The 16,715-nt window shown below is 39.4% G+C and overlaps 1 protein-coding gene across 1 annotated transcript in view; it reads left to right on the top strand.

The window, feature by feature from the left end:
• The first annotated feature begins 488 nt into the window (after positions 1-488).
• The window catches only part of CHID1 (chitinase domain containing 1), a 102,024-nt gene continuing 85,797 nt past the window's right edge, over positions 489-16,715 (top strand). Inside the window, exons 1-6 of the mRNA XM_082283637.1 lie at positions 489-614; positions 1,790-1,939; positions 3,310-3,442; positions 4,402-4,446; positions 5,761-5,867; positions 7,153-7,214. Of these exons, the coding sequence (XP_082139763.1) occupies positions 504-614; positions 1,790-1,939; positions 3,310-3,442; positions 4,402-4,446; positions 5,761-5,867; positions 7,153-7,214 (608 nt within the window). The 5' untranslated portion in view covers positions 489-503. The remainder of the gene's footprint in view (positions 615-1,789; positions 1,940-3,309; positions 3,443-4,401; positions 4,447-5,760; positions 5,868-7,152; positions 7,215-16,715) is intronic.

Genomic DNA, 16,715 nt, shown 5'->3' on the forward strand with positions numbered 1-16,715 from the left:
AAAGGCACATAGCTGTAAGCATATAGCTGTAATTCTTTATATCTGTTTATTAATTTATGGCACACTGGCCAGGCTAGGTAGGAGCAGAAACTATGTTATCTCTTGGCTAAAGAAAAGGTAAGGTGGTACAATAATTGTTCCATGTAGCAGACATTTATCTCAGCTGCAGCTGTAAACAGTTGTACTTCTTTAGGGGATTCTTTGAAAAGGAAGCTGCAAGGGTCCAACCCACTTCATCTGTGATACAGCTATTAAAACAAGGGACAAAAAAAGATGTTTGAGACTAGGAATAATCTCTTTAAATCCTCTGCTTTTGTTGCCAGAACAAAAGCACTATTAAAACAGTACTGCCTTAATAAGTTTGATTCTAGGTGGGAGATAAGAAAATTGCTTGACTTTTTTTAGACAAGAAAACTGAATGAAACTGTTATATTCCTCTGTTCACAGAGATTTGAACCCTTATGTTTTCAGGAGAAGAGAAACTTGACGTGGGGAAAAACACCATGAGGTTTCTCTGTGCTTCACTTTCTCTTACCATGATTTGCTGGCTAGCTGAAGGTACCCTGTCGAAAACAGATGCAAAGAAAGGTGCTACAAAAAAACTGGAGGAAAAGGTAAGGGAAATAACTGAAATTCTTTTCTTATCTAACATGTGCAGTGAATTAATTGAGCTTTGGTAAATTACCTCTACCTCTGTTAAAACACTGTTAATGCATTTCTGCTGAAGCTTATGCTCACAGATAAAACTTGAAACTGTCCTTCAGCTTTTCTATGTGTCACAAATAGTTCACTTCTTGAAACATTTGATGTAGGCTTCTGGAACTTTATCCTCCGTGCAAGCTGCAGAAGCACGAATTTTTGTCCCTTCAGGGAGCACACTTCCATCCTTTTGGAAAGCAGGGTGGGGATCAGTAGTTTGGGCCAAGAGCTCTAGGTCATTTACTGGTGGAATGGAGCCTTGCCAATGGGAAGGCTGCATCCTGATGAAAGAGTTTGAAGAGCCTTCTGAGCAGTAGTTCTTTTGCAGGCAGAAATGATTCAGAGTCCCACAATAATCAGAGCAAGCAGAGCCAGCACACTGAAGTCTCTCTTCACTTGCTGAGCATGTTATTGTTTCCTGTCATTATGAATATACATCTGCCATTGTTTGTATTACTTACTCAACATCTACCAGGAAGCAAATCTCATCTGCAGGTAGTGAGAATAATACAAGCTGTTAAGGCAGACCATATCCCTAAATTCCTTGCACTGAATCAATAGATGGCTTCTGCATATTCACCATGCACATCTTATTAGGTCTTCTCATTCTGTTTTTATCTGCTGGTTCAGTTGAAGCATCTTCCCTAAAGAAGAGTGTTTAAAATCTTGACCTTCAGTAACCACAATGCAGCATTCTCAGACTAAAATATATCCAGTTTAAAAGTTGTCTTCAAATTCTTGGTTAAGAACTCCTAACCCCTTTTTATTGTTTTGGGGGTAACATGACAGAAAGCATTGATTAGAAAACAGAGCACCATCAGCTGCCATAAATTTTTTTACTCTTGTAATGTCTTGGGTTTTGTTTTTTGTTTATATGCTTTTTACCTTCCAAACAAAGTAAGTGTACTGATGATGACAAATCATTTCTGAGTACTTCTGTGTTTCAGTTTTAAATCAAAGTGCTCTGCATCATTTAAAAGGAGTGCTCAGAGTTTAATGAAGTGATTTTTTGTTGTTGTTTTTAAAGTCTGTTGCCATTGAAAGTGGCTGTTTCATATAACTGGTTCTAATAACTGTCTTCTCTCCGCAGAAGCTGCATTCTGATAAAAATGTACAAGACCGGGGATTGGTAGTTGTGGATCCAAAAGCAAAGGATATTATACTGGAACATAAAAGTTATTGCTCCAAGAAGATGAAGGAAAGACATTTCTCAGGAGATGTTCTGGGATATATTACTCCTGTAAGTTAATACAATAAATAAGATTTGTGCATTGAATGAATATGCAGCAGACTGCGCTAACCTGCAAGCTTGCATCCCTGCTTTAAAATATTTTAATAGTAATGGGAACTGCTGGTCAAATACAGTCAAATAGCCAGAGAAGTATTTGAGACCTGGCTTGGGGTTCAAGCCCTTGTTCTCCCATCTGTTTCTTGGGGGATGTCTAGGTCATATTGTTTTTCTTCTCCCTGGTGTTAAGCAATACACTTAGAGCAGGTAGCTGGGTGTGCAGCTGCAGTGGGAGCTGCAGGTTGTGCCCTGGGTGGGGAACATGGTGGGAGCCCCAGGCAAGGGGCCCTGACCTGGTGCTGACCCTTTGCACCACAAAGGGCAGAGGGACCTGTGGCACCGGCCAGGTGACCGGGGACTTGGACACAGCAGGAGCCAAGGACTCAGCAGGGAGACCCCAGACTGTCACAGGCATGGAGGGTACAAAACCCAGGGATTCCTTTGTTGAGGGCCTGTCCCTAAAGGCACCAGCTCCAGCTGTTTCTGCATTACTGTGCCATGATTAAATTGTTTTAAGGATCCAGACATCTGCTGTGGGAAACCCAGGCCTGAGCTGGTAAGGAAACCCTGTCTGATTGTGTGAGTGTGGGGTGTGCAGGGAGCCAAGAAGGGCACCCATGGGATCACTGGAGCCACCCACTCTGAAGGGGCCTTGGTCCCAGCAGTGAAAGTTTAGGGTGGTGGGAGTGTGACTGCTGGAGTGGCTCCTGGATGATCAGACAGGGAAGCTTCCTTAACACCGGTTATAAGAGATATGATAGTATTCTCCTGTCAGTGGTGAGCCAGGTGAAGTTGCAGTGAAGTCAGAACAGGAGGGCTGCAATTTAAACCTGCTAAATCAACAGTAAAAATTGTATGCTACTGTCAGACTGATGTTTTTTGCTATCCTATCTCCTTCAAAGCATTCTTTCTTGAATGATAAAGGTTTCATCTTTTTTTTTTAGAGGATACTTTTCACTTGTTTTAGTCTTATACTGCTTAAAAGACAAATAGATGCCTTATAAATTTCCACCTTTCTCAAGTTCTCTTGAACATAAGTTCAGTCTGTAAATTCAAAACTGTGTTGAAATCTACGAGCAAGTTCCTGTAGTTCAGGTGAATTAGCACAATTTGAAGATTGCCTTTCATATAGCTGTCAGAGTTTCCAGAGTACTTTCTTATGTAAATGAAAGCAGTATCCCAGAAGGTTTCCTCGAATAAACGAATAGGGATCTAGCAGATGGTTACATTTCTGTTAAAGAGTTTATATTGGTCAAAAGTTAAATGAACTGTATATCTTGCTTCTGCGTATCTCACTTTTTTTCTCTCCTTTGTTTTTCAAGTGGAACAGCCATGGCTATGACATTGCTAAAATATTTGGAAACAAATTTACGCTAATCTCACCAGTTTGGTTACAAGTGAAAAGGAGAGGGAAGGAAAGGTTCCAGTTCACTGGGCTCCATGATGCTGATCAAGGTGTTATTTTCTTTTTCTTTGAATATGAATTGCAGTATTGTTGCAGACTAGATAGCTTTGGCATACTAGGTGGGTTTTGCTGGCTCTGCCTCATGGTGAAGTACTTTCATCCATTCATTTTTTTTTGGGTTTTCTTCAAAGTGAACTTCTTTCAGTCCTCACCTGCTTCCACATGTGTACATAGTTTATTTGTCAAAAAATGTAGGTAGGAAGATTGGCTTTTCCACCATGCTGTCCACAAGGCCCCTCTTAAAAAAATGGAAGGGCAATGTACAGGGAAAAATAGTCTTTGGTGTTGCACTGTGCAGTTGTTCACCTGTTGTGGGTTTTGTTTTGTTTTTTTTTTTCTTTGCAAAAACTTTTAGGTGAATTTGTTTTGGAAAGGGAAGATAAATTTAATTTGAAGAGAATTTTCTCCCTTCATTGTGAGGAAAGTGGTAGCAAGTTTAAATTTCAGCTAGCATATACTAGTTCATGGTTTTGAAGTTTATTGAATGTGGAATTTCATTTGAAATAGCTATAATTCTTACCGTGTTAGTGCCTACTAACAAATTCATCCTAGAGCAATGACTGCCAAGAGGAGTGGATGGGACACTTTAAAGGACCATCTGAAAAAATCAAACATTCTTCCCAGGTGATGCCTGGTGGCTGCAGAAGTGTTGTTCTGAGTAGGCACTAGGGTAGTTTCCGCAGGGAGGCAGAACTAAGCAGGGAGGGGCTGGGTGGGGACTATTGTAAGACTGTAGCGAATGCTGTCTATGCTGTGGTGCAGGTTCATGGCTTCAGATTCTGTGCATTGCAGGATGTTCTGTCTGGGTGGATTATGAACTGGTAGTCTGTGGCAGGAAGATATGTATAATGAAACTATGCTACATCATTTGAAGAATGCTTGAAAATATGTTGTCACTGTCAGCATCATTTATATTTTATCAGCTGTCTTACTTGATACTGTTTGACAGGCTGGATGAAAGATGTCAGAAAAACCTCCAAAACCATCAAAATAGGTGAGCCTCTGGTTTATGTTTGTTTGCTTGTTTTTTATCTTCTTTAGCTGCTAGGAAAGGAAAGGACGGCTTTCTTCCACGTCTGTATGGGAGGAAGGGAGATAACCTTAGAACAGTTGTATGAAGGAAGATGCCTGAGAAGAAAAATTAAAGCAGTTAACTATAGATAAGTAACTAAAGTGTTTTCCTTCTTGATGCCTTAATGTTTTGCCTCAGCTTCTTGTCTCTGAATAAATCCTGGGTTACAGTGCCCTCCCTGGAGGGATACTAGTATATAACACTGTGTGCCTCCCTGGGGAAAGAACTCTTCAAACTTGTTGCTTGGGTTTCTGTGTAGTTAAAAAGAAAAAAAATACAAATCTGAGTCAGTCAGTCAGACTTTCCTACATGATAGCAGAAAAGTCCTGCTTTGCCTCTTCTCCCCTTGAAGTTGGGAGCTCATGGGATGTGCTACAGTGTGTGTCTTTAGGGAAAATGGCAAACATTGCTGTAGAGATTCTATTGTGCTAGACTTCTTACATTTGTCTATGGCAAGAATTCAGTGGAACTGTGAAATGCTTCTTGATTCAGAAGGGAGTATGAAATTTGAAATGCATTAGAAAAATTGAACGCTCAGTCAGATATTTTAACGTACTTCATCTAACAGAGGATAAAGCCTTTGAAATCTCTCTATACTCCTCTAAAACACTTTTTCAATCTTGGTAGTTAAAAAGGCTTAGACATAGCTCCACTTTTCCTGTGGGCATGATTGTCAGCTGCTCCAACAGCAGTTTTCCTGTCTATGTTTTTAATGTTTTGTGTTTTTAGAAAAAGAAATTACACAAGCTCAAGTGCCCATGCTTTCCAAAAGTAAACATTTGTCTTGGGGCCTCGAGTTAAGTAGAAGAGTGAAGTAATATAGGGCTGTGTATGGAGTAAATTAGAGTTTTAGGTGAACTTTTCTACCTCATTATTGGGGTAGAAGAGATACACAACCTAAAGATTGCTGTCTCGTGTTGTTGCTGTTTTAAGACTACTTGAGGCCCTAAGTGGTAGTTCAATTAAGATTGCTCAATCGAATGAAGGTATCTTCTCTTAAAACTTGCGTCAGTGCTGACCATTAACTAAAGTTAAAATGAAGAAGAATGTTCTACAGTGCCAATTTATCTATGCTGCTGAAATTGGTGAGAGTGAAAAAGTAATGATCTCAGTGATAGGATATGATTTTCAGTGGCGTATTTGCTTGTATCTGCTGTATTCTGTTTCTGCAGAAACATTCCAGTGTAGATAATAAATTCTTAATTTTCACTACTGATTGACAACTTTGCCTGATAGTGCCTCGAATTTTGTTTGATGGCTGGACTTACCAAGACTTTGAGAGTGTTTTTGGCAGTGAAGATGAGATAGAGGAGCTTTCCAGGAACATGGTTCTTCTAGCCAAGGTAAAAAAACTATTTATGATGCTTATACAATAGTGTGAGATAATACTTGATTCCTTTTGTAATAGATGTTTTCTCATTTCTAGTGATTTTGTATTCTACAAAATAAAATTTGCTCAAAACAATAATGAGGCAGGATTCTTAATAGTGTGTCTTGGTATGTGTCCGATTTCTGTGAATATGAAGTGTAGTAATGCTTTAGTGCAGATGACTGTGAGTCTAATGTGAGACTACATCAGTCTGATCAACATAACCTTGTTGTCATTGGCAGCTGCACCCGTGACTTTTGCCTGCTTGAAATTTCTTTTACATTTCTGTAAAAAATGTAATTATTGAGCTGTGGCTAAACTACTTAATGGTATTTTGTGATAGGCAGAAAAAGGGTCATGGGTGCAATGAGTGCTGTTTTCTGTACAGGAATACATTCAGGCTCAGTGTGATAGAGCAAGGAGTCTCTTTTAATACCAAGGATAACTCACTGGATATGTGTTACTGAACAGTTTTGCTCAGGTCTGATCAACCAGTTTCCTCAAAATGTTAAGAGACTGGGGAGAGGAGAAGAGGAATTTTTCTAAGGTTTCTGGCCAACCTCTTGCCTAATGGCTTTAGAGCTATGCATGTGTGGGACTAGACAAGTTGCACCCAAAAGACATTCAGCATTAGTGGTTGATTCATGGCAGCCTGCTTAATTATTGTCAGAATAAGAGTTCTCACTTACTACATGATGTAAAGAAATCTTACAGTGCTCTAGAGGAAGTTGGATGTAGAGTTAAACTGAGTAATTGCTTAAAATTTGTAACCAATACATCAATTTTAGGTCCTCAGTAACAGTTGACCTCTTAAGGAGGTCAACTCAAATACAACAGGATCCTTGATCATGCTAAGAATAAATTATCAAAAGAGAGACTAATTGTGGGAGATATTTGGGATCATGTCTATGCCGAATTAGCATTTACATCTTTAGACTCAAGAGATAATGAATCTTTTCCCAATATACAAGTAAAAGTGTGTCCAATTACTTGCTTAACAACCATCTTTCATTAGTGTCTGAATTTTCCTTATACAATATTGTTTATTCTGTAAGAGTAGACATCGTGGATAAATAATACAGATTTTCAACTTTTGCATGTTTGTTAAATTATTTAAGCTTCTCATGGACTTCTCCATGAAATGTTGTGTTAAAGATGAAGCTGATATAAGAATACAAAGCGTGTTCAATCTGTAATAGTACAAGAAAAATAACTGCATGGTCATTAACTCCATATTGTTGACAATTCTCTTTATTTAGAATGAAAATTTTGATGGTTTTGTAGTTGAAGTTTGGAGTCAGCTGGGAAACCAAAAGCAAACGTAAGTAGAAATCTCTAGGATGTGATTCCTAAAAATTAGTTCCTTTAAAGCATCCTTTTAATTTGTCCATATTGATTTGGATATGTCTTTATAAATAAATACACTTCATTCTAGAACAGCTAAAGGCTGTTCTGCTTGTCTTACAATGAAGTAGAAGGCTTTATCTCACTCTACATGAGATCAATTATTACATAAGAATCTTCACAGTGGGTTTAGCAGGTCACATTAGTCTTTCATACTTGAGTTTTGCATGATGTAACTGTTGTACAAAGATGAAGAGGGTACCTCAGTTGCACACTCACTCACATGTTGGCACTGGTCTTTATCATAACGTTGTTTGGTTTGGGTTACTGGGTGAGGCTTGGAACAGTGGGATGCCTTCAAGACCTGAGGCAAACACCAAACTTCTGCTTCACAAGGTAAAGGCAGAATATGGTGGTGAAATTAATGATTCAGTGCAGGAATCTGAAGATTTTGTGTTCGTTTCTAAGGAAATTCAGGCATCCATTTCCCTAAAGCACAGTATTTCTTCCAGATGTCTGTAGCCTAAAGTGTCTGGGGGAAAACAGCTTCAAGAAAGCTGCACAGAATGTAGAGTTCATTATGGAGGGCTTTCACCTTTCAAGAAATGGTTACTTCAGGTTATTCCGTTTAGGGCAAATGCTGCTGACTGATGGCATATACTAGTTATGTCTTGAACTGAGTGTACAATTAGAAGTCGTTCCTTTTCCCTATAAAATTAACACTTGGGAACAAAAAATTGAAACTGCAGAATCTTTGTAGCTTTGTCAAGGGCTCTGTAAATTGCCCTGCAATGAATAATTCTTAAACTATATGCTCTTGCTCATAATTATGTAATTTGCCAGGCTGTTCCTAAGAGCTGATCTGTATCCTGATCGCTGAACCTAGTGCAGTGTCTTATTAAGTCAGCCACGAAGGTGATTGAAACAATTAGTAACTGCCAGTCAGAAGTGGGTGGTAGTGGTCATTTTATTTACTGTGCTTACTGTAAAGTTGATGTTTTTCCTATTAGTTAACTTAACATGGATGTAAGACAGACTGTGTAACTGTCATTGTAAGACTCACTGAAGATCATTTTAAACACACTGGCATGAAAGTGCTGTGTTGCAAATGAAACTCATGAGCAAAGCATACTTTTCTATTAGCTCCAGGGTGAGTTTATTTGTGGCATGGTAGCAAATATTGCTCTCTGCCAGGAGTAATGTTGGTTTAAAATAGTGCTGTTTCACAGAATCACAGAATAAGCTGAGTTGGAAGGGACCCCCAAGGATCATTGAGTCCATCTCCCGCCCCTGCACAGCACCATCCCCGAGAGTCACACCATGTGTCCAGGTGTGTTGTCCAAACACTTCTTGAACTCTGTCAGGCTTGGTGCTGTGACCACTTCCCTGGGGAGCCTGTTCCAGTGCCTGACCACCCTATGGGTGAAGAACCTTTTCCTAAGGCTCCAACCTAAACCTCCCCTGACACAACTTCAGGCCATTCCCTCAGGTCCTGTCATTGGTCACCAGAGAGAAGAGATCAGTGCCTGTCCCTCTTCTTCCCCTCAGGAGGAAGTTGGAGACTGCAATGAGGTCTCCCCTCAGTCTCCTCCAGGCTGAGTAGACCAAGTGGTCTCAGCTGCTCCTTGTATGGCTTCCCCTCAAGGCCCTTCACCATCCTCATGGCCATCCTTTGGACACTCTCTAACAGCTTTATATCATTTTTATATTGTGGCACCCAAAACTGCCCCAGCACTCGAGGTGAGGTCGCCCCAGTGCAGAGCAGAGCAGGACAATCCCCTCCCTTGCCCGGCTGGCCATGCTGTGCCTTATGTACCCCGGGGCACGGGTGGCCCTCCTGGCTGCCAGGGCACTGATGGCTCAGATTCAACTTGCCAGTGAGCAGGACCCCCAGGTTCCTTTCCATGGCACGGTTTATCTAGCCATGTACTGGACATTTTGTCCAGAAGGACACTATGAGAGACTGGTGTGATAAAAACTGTTTGTACTAGAGGAGGTACTGCTGTTTAGTTGCCTTAGCCTTCAGTTACCTGTTATTTAGGTGAAGCACCACTTCCATATTCACTGTCTGTCTGTTATTGATAGAAAGGAATGGGAAGTATTTTCCATAACTTGTGAAAAGGAAACAGTTATTCTCACACAGTATAATGGTAACTGGATCCTTTTCTCTGAGTTGGTAATGTTTGATCATATGTGGCCAGCTGCGAACAACACTTCAGGATTATCCTAACTTAAAATGTGAGATTGTTTGTCACAAAAGCATAAATAGAAGTTAGGAACTGCAGATTTTCCTCCATTTCAAGACTTGATCTAAGTGCTTCATTAGAAACTCATCAGTGTTTTTTTCCTCCTTTTACTGCCACTTCCCTAGAAATGGCTAGGGTGTTTAAGTTGCACGATGCCTTGGGTTGGGCTTGCAGCATTCTGAATGATGCCAATTTAGACAGAAAGCTGAAGCTGGGCTCAGTGTGCAGTAACAGCTGTCTTGTAAATGTAGGAGACTCACATCATTACATGGAAATTTTGTCTCATGATGCTTCTAAGTTGTAGGACCGGTGTCTTCATTTTGAGATTAAGTGTGTTTGCCTGTCACTTGCGCTGAAACTCGATGGCTTGGCTATCCAGTGCCCCAGGAGTTTTCCCTGATAATGTTTTGTGGAGCGAACAGCTTCTTTGAACAGATCTTAAGGAGCAAAATTAAGTGAATTTATTACCTTGGAAAGTCTGTATTTTTATTGCACTTTGGGTGCTATTACTTTGGGATCAGTTCATTTCACTTCGAGTAGCAGAGCAGAGTTTTTTCTGATGAATGGATAAGCACGGGTGGTCTTCTGCTTCGCTTGTTCCCGTCGAAGAGTGGAGCAGTGCAATGCCTCCTTTAGCCCACAGCGTGGCAGTATTGTAACGTGAATCACACCTGATCTTCCTTCAGGTTGTGTCTTTCCAAAGTGACAAACACCGGTGGGAAAGTTCTTAACCTTGCAAGGGTCGGGGTTCACAGGAGATGTCAGCACAGAGATGAACCCTAATCCTCTGGAGAGGTGAAGTGTTTGTAGGACAGTATTTGTGTGTGCTCCAAATAAAGCATCTGTCTTAGCTGTTAGGTGCAGTGTAGCCTTTCCTGGTTCAGATCCTTCAAGGTCCAACACCTGGAAGTAGCTTAATGGGACAAAAGATCATAATGATACTCCTGGGAACAGACATTTTGCGTTCAAAGTACTTTCAGAGAGGTCTGACAATACAAGGAGATCTGGCTAGCCAATACAGTGTATTCATGTTATTTAAAGTGAACACATTTTACTTTAAAAATGAATTTTAAAAATCCCTTTTTTTTTCCTGACATACAAGAAATAGTCTCACATAAACAGTTACTAATAGATTGTTGAAACTCAACACAGGTGCATAAAAAATATGGGAATATGCTGCAGCTGCCAGCTTGCCTTATGAAATGTTAGAGCAGTGGTGTCAATCTAGGGAAAAATATTTTACGGAGAATCATTATGGTTTTCATTTTTCAAAACCTAAATTAAGTGGGTACCTAGCTATTAAATTAATAAATGGCTCTGAATTATTCAATATATTTCATATATCTGTGTTGAGGGGAAAGCTATGGAAATTATTCTTGTCATGTTTTTAACTGTGTTATGGAAAAGATCTGTGATCTCATCCAATGCACTGCCTTAGTGGTGCAGGAGCACTTGGTACAGCACAAGTTTCTTTATGAGCTTAAAATGACTACAGGGGGATTTGCTCATGCAATATTTGTGCCCAATACAATGTTTCAGCTACAAAATCAGTATCCACTCTCTAAAAAAACGTGCAGTGATACTTTCTAGCAGAGTGCACCTAGAAGCAAGTGAGTCTGCGAAAGAGTTTGAAAACCTGCAAATTGGTGTTCTAATTCACCAATAAACTGGGCTATGATTTGAAAACTACTTCGTATATCACAAACCTGGATTAATTGCAGCTGAAGGTGTCTTCTCAGATGACCTCAGCTGAGCAAGTGTCCCCTTGAGATACCCTTTTTCAGTAGCTGAACTTGCATATTGGAGGGACATTTTCGTAACATATGCTCTCCCTCATGTCTTGATGTTGGGGCTTGAAAAATGCCTAACTTTGTGATTATTAAATTCTGTAAGAATCTTCATGTAACAGGGTAACAATGCTAGCTCTTCTGTAACACATAAATCCTGTGACCAGCATCTTTAAGAACCTGCAATCACTGAGCACTTTTAAAATTAGGTAAACTTAGACACCCCTCTGTCAGCCCTTTGCATGTTTCTAGAAAACCTTTATTTCTTGGGGGTACTCAATTCAGCTTAAAAAATGAATGAAAATTTTCCCATCAAGGCCCAAGGAGTTACCTAAGGAGAGTCTTCAGTTTCCTGTTTATTCTAGCTGGCATCACAGATGAGGTGAAATGTTGCTAAGAAGTTATGTTTCTGGCATCTACTTAAACGTGAAATTCTGTGGTTTCAGGCTCATTATGTATCTTCTGGTTTATGTCTTCTTAGGCAAAACTAACTCAAACTAGTTTGGGCTTTTTCAAGAACAAAAAATTTTCCAATCATTCTGGTTCAGGGTTATAGAATTGTTCTGTAATGCTTAGCAGACTAAGGTCCTAAATCATATAAATCCTTTTTGCTGCTTTATTTTGCATATTCATTCATTGTGGATTTTATCAACATTATCAATTTTTATAAGAGAATTATGTGCCAAAATATATTTTCCTGCTTTCATGTTAGATATCCTGAGCAGTCTCTTCTCTGGCTGTTCATGTAGGAGCCTTGGTGCCTCAAGTCTTACACAGTAGTGCTGTATGTATGCTTTGTATACTTTCACAGGTATAAAATGGCATTAGGTTCTTCTGTTTGGGTTCTTAATTTTAGAAATAGCACCTGTTCCATCTGAAGAACCTGAATTGTCTTATTACATGTGCGTGGACCTGTTTTGGGGGCTTTATACTGAGCACTTCAGGCTCTTGCAGGTGTCTAATACAGGTACTTTGAAGTACCCTCTATAGCACTGGTACCTACTTCTTCCCTGTGTTTTCTGGGAATAGAATTATTAATATACAAATCACAGCGGTATCAAATTTAATGTGAAATGAAGGACTGCATCTAACTGATGCTGCTTCCTTTCATGCTAGCAATCATTGCACAGTGAAAAAGTGTTCAGCTACCCACCTTTTACCCTAACATGTAGGAAAGTAGTTTCCTAATAGAAATCTAAATGTGCTGAGATATCCTGTGCAGATGATACCTCAATTCTAATCTGTTTTGCTGCTTCTCATAGTTTAAACCTACGTAGTTCTTAAATAACTGTCTTTTTTTTTTTCCTAAAACTTTCTTGCTTGATTTTGCAATAAAATATTCCAAGTTATTCATCCCATGGCATTTATGTTTAGAAATGTACATGGCAGAAATATTGAGAGACCTGAGCAAGCAGAGGTTCTCCTGCTTATTTAGTTAATGGCTAGACAAGACCATGTCTCACTTACTAATCTCAGCTGTGGGTTTACTGGGTGGGTTTATTTTTCTCCAGAGACCTGGGTATGTTGTGAAAAAGGCATAATATGCTCATAAGACTCTCACAGGGTACATAAAAATGCACACAATATACTGATCAGTCCAGCATTACTTGACAGATGGCACTGCCATCACACAGAATCAATCTGAAAAATGTGATTTTTTTTTTGTCACTCTATGCAGAAGATGACCTTCAGGCATCTTATTAATGTTGGTAGAAGTATAGGAGGAAAAAGCTCTTCCAGCAGTTGTATTCTTCATGTTAGTCCCTGAAAAATTAATCTATTAATCAAAGATTTGCCATAATTCACTCCAGTTTCTTGGTATTAACTAGGCAATGAAATGGCAGAAAAGGGCAATTTCTTCTTCAAGTAGACAGCTTTATTTTGTCCAATTTTCTTGACAAGGCATAAATTTTAGGGAGTAGTGACTCCCAATTTGTGCAAAAAGGTGACTGAAGTTGGAAAGTTGCAGAGCTCTGAAGGGTGATGTAACTGAAGGGAAGGGTATGAGAACCTTTTATGTCTTCTGCAAGGCTTTTCAAATGCATCGACATCCCACTCTTATGCACTGAAGTAAACTGTTCTACAAGGTGTCCAAAACACAGTAGACCAGAAATGCTGGTGATGCCATGAAGATTTTTTGCCTTTTCTTTTATCCCCGTTATACCTTTTTTACAACTTCTGTATTCTTAGTGCTTTTTGCCCACATTCTTGGGCTTGTTTGTCAAGCTAGAGACTAAACATTTTAGAAGCTTCGTAGCCAGGGATCAGTGTGCCCCAGAGCCCAAGGTCCTCTCCAGAACACATTCTGTAAACTAAGATAGAACCATCCAGGGGAAGGCTCCTTGGGGAGGGGGCTCACTCAAGCCTCTCATTGGGGAATCTTTGATAGATATGCTAATTAGTAAAACCTATAATGTTATACAAGATCTTTTGGGGATGTATATCATGGTGTCCTGCAGTGGTAGGGAGGAGAAGAGAGATCCAGCAGGCAGGAATTGTGCAGCAAGATTGATTTATTTAATTATTTTACAAACCCTTTTATAGACTTTTTTCTTCATAGTCTAATTGGAAAAGGATCAGCCACACCTTGGGGTGATTGGCTAAAATCCTAAAACATCCATTGTCAAAATATTTTTCTACTGTACTATAAACAAAGCTTTGCAAGGTCGCAGGTGTTCATAGCTCATAGAACTCTACTAATATCTTCTGTGAGGGAGAAAAATACCTCACGGGACTGGAAAGAAGCAAGAGAAATTCTTGCTAGCTGCATATTTGTATCCACAGGTGTGTATTGTGGTGTGCATTTCAGTGCATTCGACCTGGACGTGTGCACCTAAAGAGCCTTAAAATAAATATCAAGGTAAAATCCCTTTTCCCCTTCTAACTGTGCTTGACTCTTGATTTTAAGACCAAGAAGGCAGCATCACTGGAAGAAGTGATTTCTGCAAAAATAAGCTTGCCACAAACTTTGGGTGATGAAAATTTGGAGGCCTGCATACTTTATAGCGGACAAGGTACTTTGAAGTCATAAACACTTGGAAAATTGACCTATCAAATAGTACTGATAGGAGAAGGCCTGAAATAGTGTGAATGAAGTAGACCTTACTTAGCTCAAGATAGAATCTTAAAGCTGCCAATATTTTAGTAGCTACTCTGAAGGTAAGCTTAACTATAGTGAAGTGTCTGGTAAATATTTAATGAAGCTTCTTTAGAAAGATTGATTCTATTCCTACTTTTCTGTACCTCATTATGATGTTTAAAATGTCAGTAGCTTTTCTTTCAAAATTGCCAATGGTAATATTGGAGAATATTGCATTTAAAACACTGGAAAGCACTGTTGGGACACAGTAAAGTTTTAAATTATAGCACAATAAATGAACGTTCTGATATTGCTCTTTAGGGGAGAGGGAAGAGTGCACATTTGATTTACTTAATCTGTCCTGGCCAGCACATGGAAGTGAGCCTAAATTAAGTCTTTAGCCATTAATCCTGCCTGATTTGCCAGAAAGCATTCAGGGTCCAGAAACCTGGCTTGACAGGTTAGTGAGTAGATATTAATCTGGGTTTCTCGAGCAAGAATGTGCAGTTTTCCAGCTGTCCCTTTTCTTCTTGACCTCCTTCAAGTTGAAGATAATTATTTTTCAGCCATATCAACACTGATTGAATTTTGTGGGGAGAGGGTAGGAAGTGGCTGTTTAGATGTAGCCTGTTTTAGAGTCCTGAGTGCACCAACATTCCAAACTGCATTCCTGCTCCTTTTTCAGGCCACAAATCTCTGTCCTGTGTTTACAGTTGTAGGTTTTGGTTCTACACTATATATTTCAAAATATGACATTTTTTATGCAGTCACTGTTCTTGTGGTTATATCACTGCCTTTGTGGATCAGTTTTTGCCTCGGCAGAATGGGAGTGAGGGTGTTAATCTTGTTTCTAAATGAAAAAGATGTTACTTTGTTCTGTGCCTTTGATAGGTTCTTTTGTCCTATCCTGCCCTTCTTTTTATCCCCTCATCTTCTAAATAGTTAAAGTCAGCAAATGTTTTGCATGGTGCAGAGTTCTCAAAGCTACAGTAGCAAAGGCAGTTAGGCAGAGAAGAGAGATCCCTGCTGTTGAGCGCTGTAGAATAATCTCAATTGACGAATTGATTCTTCTGTCAAATTTCTCTTATATGTAGCATCTCTGACATCTAATAAAGGTTGAGTTATGCTGTAGTTTGGGCATATTTAGTTAAAGAGGTCACTAAGCCATGAGATACAAATCAGTGGGAAAGCTTGCTTACCTAGTTTTAATACTGATGATAGTTTTTGATAAGATTATGTCATGTGGGAGTTGTGATAGATGTGTATATTTATGTCAATAAATGCCTGTTTAGATTAGTGTTGTAATTTTTTAATGTGTTCCTATGGAAAAGGATTCTTCTATGCTATAATTTTTTTTTTCTGAATAGTGACACTCCTAATGTGGAATGCATGTGGTAAAGTAACAGGAGGGAAAGCTGTTGGTTTCCCAGAGTGGGAATGGTAGAAGTACATGCCACAGACAGACCAAAAGCTGATTCCTGTAATCCCATGTCTTCCTCCAGAAGAGAAATATAGGTGACAGTGTGATAGTTCATTGTTAAGGGCTGTTCAGCACAGCCAGCTCTCAAATTGTAAGCCCAAAATATTGCTGGTATTGGGAAAGTGATAAAACGTGCTTTGTTTGTTTGCCAGGATTTTGAGAGTTAATGGCTTTTGTAGGCCCTAGGAAGTTTTCATCAAACCATTTCAGGGGAAATGAAAACACTTGGTTACCTTTGGATAGTGTCTACATTGTGCAAATCAAGCATAAGCACTGTGATGGATAATCATATTGGAAGAGCAATATTTTCAGAAGAACATCTCTAGGATTATGCTGCCTTGAAAGGCATGACAGTAGCAAGGTGTTGTTTCTGAGAGTTCAGGTCTAATCCTGTTTAAGTGGAGCAAACAGCTTGGATGATGGCTTTTGTCTATTCTGCCTTTCCTGCTTAAGCACTTTTAGCCTCCTGGAATGGGTGGTAAAGTTGCTTTTCATTTGGTTCTGGTTGAAGTGTAGTCCGAAACAGATCTAGAGTTCTGTACTAGTATCATCTGACTGTGTTTGTGGCTCCTCCTGGCCAGCTGAAAAATAGGAAAGTTAACTTTGTTCTGAAAAATCAAATGACTTAAGAAAGGCACTCAGAAGGACCATGTTTGTAGTGCGAATTTAAGGTAATATTGAATTCCTCTTAAGATGACATTAAACTTTGGTTCTGCAGACTGAAGGGTTTTCTGTTAACATCACCCTTCCAGTCAGGAGTGCTAAAAAGAGTTTGCATAAGAATTTTTAAGTTTATTTTCCTATTGAAATACCTAGAATATGGATATGAAAATCAGCTTTTGTGGAAGTCTTTATTTAAATGATGCATACAGAGATGCTATTTCCA

The sequence above is a fragment of the Coloeus monedula genome, assembly GCF_965178545.1.
Source record: "Coloeus monedula genome assembly, chromosome: 6".
Classification (NCBI taxonomy): Eukaryota; Metazoa; Chordata; class Aves; order Passeriformes; family Corvidae; genus Coloeus; species Coloeus monedula.